Below are 6,170 nucleotides of genomic sequence, written 5' to 3'. Positions count from 1 at the left end.
CACAGTTTTACTCAATGCTATGGTTACTACTCTACAAAAACGCTAAAATTATTATTAATAATTTCAAATATTTAACCATGACGGCAATTAATGCATCAAATTGCAGAAAAGAAAAAAAGCCGGCAAGTGTATGCGCAATGGCACACGCGTTTGAATAATTTTGTGATAAAAGGAATAAATGCAAACGCAACAATCGTTGTTGTAACAGACAATCAAACAGATTTGAACACCACTAAATGATTTATTAATTATTAAAAACATACTGGTATAAAATGGCATGGCAGTCGGTTTTTAATTACACCTTGCCTTCATGAATTTGTTATTGTGTTAGGTTTATTTCCCATTTGCATGACAATGCATGAAGTTACCCAATGCAATGTTATAATAAGAAAAAATTTAATGTCAAAATTTTAATTTCAAAAAGTCCAGTGCATAGATTTGAAATCGCTGTAAAGTAAGAACCAGGCAACAAATTTTCAAAATATTTTTATCGCATTATAAAGGCATTGATATGCTACTCACATGAGCGAAATTTTTATTATCCAATGCCCAGAACACTTGTAATTTAAAAAAGAATCAAAGTGGGTCGACAATTTCCATTGTTAAGTATGGGCGAACGACTAAATCTTGCCAACCAGACAGTAATTCGAAAAGGGCCTGTTGCACACCCATGTGCGCCTAAGCATTTTTAGGCACCCGCACTTTTATTTTTTTGGTTGTATGGCTATGCAAGATCATGCTGAAATCGGCCATACTCTGTAGTCTGGTTCTTATGTGTTCTCAAACTGAGCCACGCAATTTAGTACTCAGGCTTGAGAATTTCCCAGGCGGTTCATGACTTAACGAGAAACGATACCAGTACTGTAAAGTATGGTAAGTCACACAACAACCAAACGCTTTACCACTTGATTATCCTCTACTTCAGTTCCATCAATGAAATAAGCAATGCGGCAACTATACCCAAACTATCAGTATAATAGCATGAGCCTAATTATGATGCGCTTCTATGACAACTAGGCTACCGTTTATTACAGTATTTATTGCGAATTGCGGGTACGGTTTTATCAATGCCAATGTGATGTGCCACAAAGGCAAAGAGAATTAGATTGACAATAACCTACACCACGAAGTGTTTTAAAATCGAAAATTGGTGCTTGCATTTTCTAAAAGTGAAATGTGCCCTCAAAAAACGTAGGTTTTATCAGTTCGTTTGCCATTGCTAAAAAAGCTTTATCTCCTCTTGGGAGCATATTATGTAGAATAGTTGTTATGACAACCGAAACCCACAAACTGTAGACATCAAATATACAACTGCTTGTTAATACAGTGTCTATAGCACAAAATTCCATTTGTTGACATCATTAAATTACACTAGGCGACATTTTTCAACTTTTTCATTATTTTTTCAAACAATTAATTGCGTTTACCTAATTTGACTATGCTGACTACCCGAATGTACAATCATTTCTGATGTCAATAAACCAATCAGGTCAAGCACATTCTGGCAAACTGATGGGGGCTGCATCAAATGGTTTGGTGGCACTTAATCACTTGGACATTTAATCATGCGACGCATAATCACTTGGACATTTAATCTGTATACGAATAAGCAGCTCAGGCATCTTCTCGTGATCGGTTAAGATCAGAAATTACTCGACTACGTCAGAGTAAGGGACCATGGCTAAGGCTGGTAAACACCGAACAGCTGTTCTTAATTCGTTATCAGACTCGTAGTCACATTTCAAGCCAATTTCATTAACTTTGCGCAGGACGCTTTGCGTAAGGTGAAAATAACAACTCCTAACATTTGCACTAGGTCACTAGGAAATGCTGTACGGAAAGCACTTACTGAGGAAGTCTCAAAATCGAGCAAAACGCATTCCGGTGCAGCAGTGGGGATCATTGTTTTAATTGCATCAAGGATGCGATCGAACGTTGCTTGCGTTTTATCTTCTACGAGGCAATAAACTGCTGCAGGAGTAAAACCGGGAACAAGTTCAAAATGTACTGTGTACAGTTGAAAGAACAAAGACGGTACAACCTTGAACATTCCATCAGCTAGCCACAATTTCGCTCTGGCCAAACCGTCTAGCACAGTGGTTCTCAACCGGGGGTCCGCGAAACGTTTTCAGGGGGTCCTTGAGAACTTCGAAATTTGCAACATAAAGTACGAGTTTTTAAAATTTTTTTGCTGTTTATCATTGCTTTTGGAAATAGGCTGGAACATTTGCTTAATTGCCTATTGTGATGGGACAATACGAAAGCTTATTGAGATTTATCACCCGCAGGGAAGGCCTATTGTGATGCACTAGATTGCGGATTATACGAGAAGACAGCTGGATACAGTGATTTTAAGTTGCTGGAGATTGCACATAATCGCTTTCTCAGTTTTAGCTTGTAACTAGCAGCTTGTTGTGAGCAAGGTATAGATAACGCTTTGAAATAAATAAAAATATCCGCATAGTTTGATGTTATTGTGAATGAATAGCGCAGTTGTGCAAGACTATTAAGTAAAACTAAGCAAAGCAACATTTAAGTGCAGTCTCAGAACCCTTAGTTTGCTTAAACTTCAGGGGTCCGCCAACTGCTTTGACAGCACCAAAAGGGGTCCGCCAAGATCAGAAGGTTGAGAACCACTGGTCTAGCAGATCCCTGCTACCAAGAAGTATCAGACGATTGTTTCCAGGTCCAAAGTCGTGCAAAATGATGTGCTGGAATGTTTCTGATACTATATTGTGAAATTAGTATCCAAGAGAGAAAGAATGTAGAGCGGCCGTACAGTGTGCACTCTGCAGTTCGCGACGTTTTCTCTGCAAGGTCCGCTTTAAAGATAGCTTTTTTGGCAGCGCCTTGAGAACACCTGGTTCAAAGTCTCTGCTTACAGACCCGGTGGCGTTGCTTGTACTGGCTGACTGTTTCCATTGTCTTCCAAGTTGTATCATTATAATTAAATTTCTGTTGTTTACCGCGCTATTACATGACTTCATACTTGCCATAAGTTCAATCTAAGTTCACGGTATAATTGCAAACTTATCGAAGAATAATTGATTGACAATCAGTTCCGTAAACATAGCCTACTATCTACATTGAACCTTTGAACTTATTGCGCTATGATAACTCCATATTTGTCATTATATTTTGCCAACATGTTGTTTACATTGCATTATGAGTTTGCAGAATGCGAAATAACCCCAATATGACTGACAACTTTATAAAAAATGTTTAACTGCACGATTGACCTTGTATTAACAACATTGTTAACATAAAAATATACCATATTGATTGACATTTGTTTCCTTTAGTTGAAAATTGCCAAATTATAATTATCACCTGAGCGTAAAAGCTTCGAGTTTAAAAGTCCAAATCATTTCCTGTCATTGATAAACGCATTGCGCCGCCTCAAGTTGGAATTCTTTTTCTTTATTTTCCTTATTCCTTCAGCGTATAAATGTATTGTTGCATGCTATGCTTTGGCGCATTCAGAATTAGTACTAGATTGGTTCTAGTTGTTTAAAGTTAGACTCTAAACATTAGTTCTTCAGTATACAATTAGAGTTTAAAAGTTCAATTAATGAGAAGAAAAAGATCGTAATAACTCTGTGAATAATTCCTTAAGTCGATGATAAATGTGGTGTGATGCGCTTTTACAGCTAAATAATTCTTAAAACCTTTTCTGTATAACAATAATATTGTTGTAATTTTTAGTGTTATAGGAGGCCAAATTTGCAATACAATTTTGCCAATAACTGCTTAACCACTACAAACTATATTAGTACAAATCCTTTCACCAGTATCTCCACTGACAACTACTCTCTTATTTAACGCAACTTGCTCACTTTAATGTTTACATACCGTAGACTTTGCATTTGTCTGGACTGGAGTAGGAACAGTATCAGTAGGTCGCCACGAAGCCAACGTGAAATCAGTTTGCAACTAGTAAGGAATCACTACTGAGTTTAAGACAAAGTAGTAAAGAATTTCCTTAGTTCGTGAAATAAGATTATGACACATGCAACGAAAACAGTCACTGACTCTCAAACGTATAGAAATAAAAAACAACACAAATTCAAGCAGAAAGCATGGATTACACAACATTTATTCTCAAATTAGGACTGTTACATACATGACCAGTGCGTACTACGTCGTAACAGCTGATACTTTCCGAAAGTGTTTTTAACATTGTAGTAAAAAGGTATGTAAAACGAACGATATAACCTTGACTTAGACCCATTAGAATAAATATAATCAAGTTCCTTTAGTACTTCCCAGCTTTCCATTTTGCTAAATTGAGGTTCATTTTGAGAGGTTTCACCGCTATCAAAATCTATCAAAAAATGACACCTGTCCATATCAACATAGCGATCCTTTTGCTCCAAATTTTCTTGATTAAAATTTGGTAAAACAGCTCGTGTGCCTTGTGTTCCTTGGCCATCAAAGAGCTGAGGCAACTGCCCATGGAAATCTGACTCAATAAATTGTAAAGTAAAATTTTCAGGCAAAAAAAATGATGACGGAAATCTGTGCCACTCCTTTCCAGCACATACTATTTTTGTGTTACACATCTTCAAGTCGCTTATTTCAATGTTCTTCAGGTTTAAATATATGTGCATGGAAGCTTGGTATCCTTGAACAACAGCGGCAATTCGAGATAATGACAACATGATGTAACCAAAAAGAAAAACCCTACTAATCCATATCACATTTATATACTTGTTTAGTTGGAAAGCACAAAAGGCTTTTTGAATAGTACCAACTGTTACTGCAGCACTTAGACATATACATGGATAAATTGGGAACAAAAATCGCTCCTCCTTATGGGGTTGCAAGAAAAATATTAAAAACCAAATATACATGGGAGATAGTGTGAAAAGCAATAAAAGCACTGGTGATCTATATCCTCTGTATCGAATCGCTATGGAACACTCTAGGCTTGGAATTATGATAATCGCACATATACCAGTTATAAAAGCAACATTAAAATTCAAAATACCATTTAGCAGATAATAAGAAGCAGGTTCGGTGCCATACAAATCTGGACCATGTTTTGAAAATACATTATACCATAATATGTTCAAACAAGCTACAACAGGCTTTCCATAATAAAACGAGTCAATAGCAAAACAAGGAACAAGCATTGTAAGTAAAGCAATCACACACCACTTAATAAAAAACATATATTTTTGGCGCCGAATAAAAATATCAATAGCCAGTGGGATTCCAATAACCACACAAAATGGCCAACCCAATATAGCACCGCATGCAATTGCTAATATAGCTTGACTTAAATTACCTTTAAGCCATGTTCCAAGACATAAGTATGTCATGTACATGCAAAATGAACTTGGTAAAAATGCTGTTGATGAAATAAACATACCTGGTGCACAAACCATTACAACTAATAATATTTTAGCTACGTTATTTCCAAATCGCAAAACAACACCTTCATAAAATTGTAGTTGACATACAGTACAGAAAGCTCCAAGAACCATACGAATGAAATAAAATATTATTAACTTTTCAAATTGAGCAAAACCTAGAAACACCAGGGTGAAAACATAATGAACATGTATGTACGCCCATGAACGAATAGCATACACAGGTGAATATTCCCAGGTTTCAAATCCTTTTCCATATATAAGATGGTGAAGTGGCTCCCAATAATTGTAAGTTTCATCACAATCACTAATATTGTTTATTAAAGCAGAAAACAAATTTGCTGACATCAGGAAATGAAAAGCAGTGGCAGTTTTTGGCAGCTTAACTTCGGAGACATTGGAAGTCTCTTCTGACTGAATGTATGTTGATTCCTCCTGTGTAGACATCTGTGCAGCTGTTTTAATATACAAATTTTTATGGTGCTTCATATTTACAGATATTTTCTATCCTAAAAGAGAGAATCATACATGTACTTGGTAATGTTAAACTTTAGCATTGTTGAAGTCTGTCAAATAAAAAGTACCCAACTAGCATATTCACCAACTCATACAATGCTTAACTGTAGGTTGATCATTGCCATTCATCTGTTGAATAGAATATGTAACTGCAGAAATACATTTTAAAATCTCTTCCTCATACAAAATTTGTTTTTCATGAGGCAGTTTCATGAAAGATTGTTATTTGCTTATCAACAACTTTAACACTGTCGAACTTTATATACCAGCATATAGGCC

At 36.1% G+C, this 6,170-nt stretch overlaps 1 protein-coding gene across 1 annotated transcript; it reads right to left on the bottom strand.

Annotated features, from left to right (window-relative positions):
• Window positions 1-4,078: 4,078 nt before the first annotated feature.
• On the bottom strand, window positions 4,079-5,910 carry LOC143460680 (alpha-1,2-mannosyltransferase ALG9-like). Its single transcript, XM_076958289.1, has one exon. The coding sequence runs from the start codon at window positions 5,862-5,864 to the stop codon at window positions 4,116-4,118; it is 1,749 nt and encodes a 582-aa protein (XP_076814404.1). The 5' UTR covers window positions 5,865-5,910; the 3' UTR covers window positions 4,079-4,115.
• Window positions 5,911-6,170: the final 260 nt, after the last annotated feature.

Source organism: Clavelina lepadiformis, chromosome 5 (genome assembly GCF_947623445.1).
Source record: "Clavelina lepadiformis chromosome 5, kaClaLepa1.1, whole genome shotgun sequence".
In the NCBI taxonomy this organism is placed as follows: domain Eukaryota; kingdom Metazoa; phylum Chordata; class Ascidiacea; order Aplousobranchia; family Clavelinidae; genus Clavelina; species Clavelina lepadiformis.
This window is presented reverse-complemented; position numbering and strand designations above follow the sequence as displayed.

Coding starts and splice junctions, on each gene's coding strand:
- LOC143460680 (XM_076958289.1), bottom strand. CDS start 5,864: ATGAAGCACCATAAAAATTTGTATATTAAAACAGCTGCACAGATGTCT.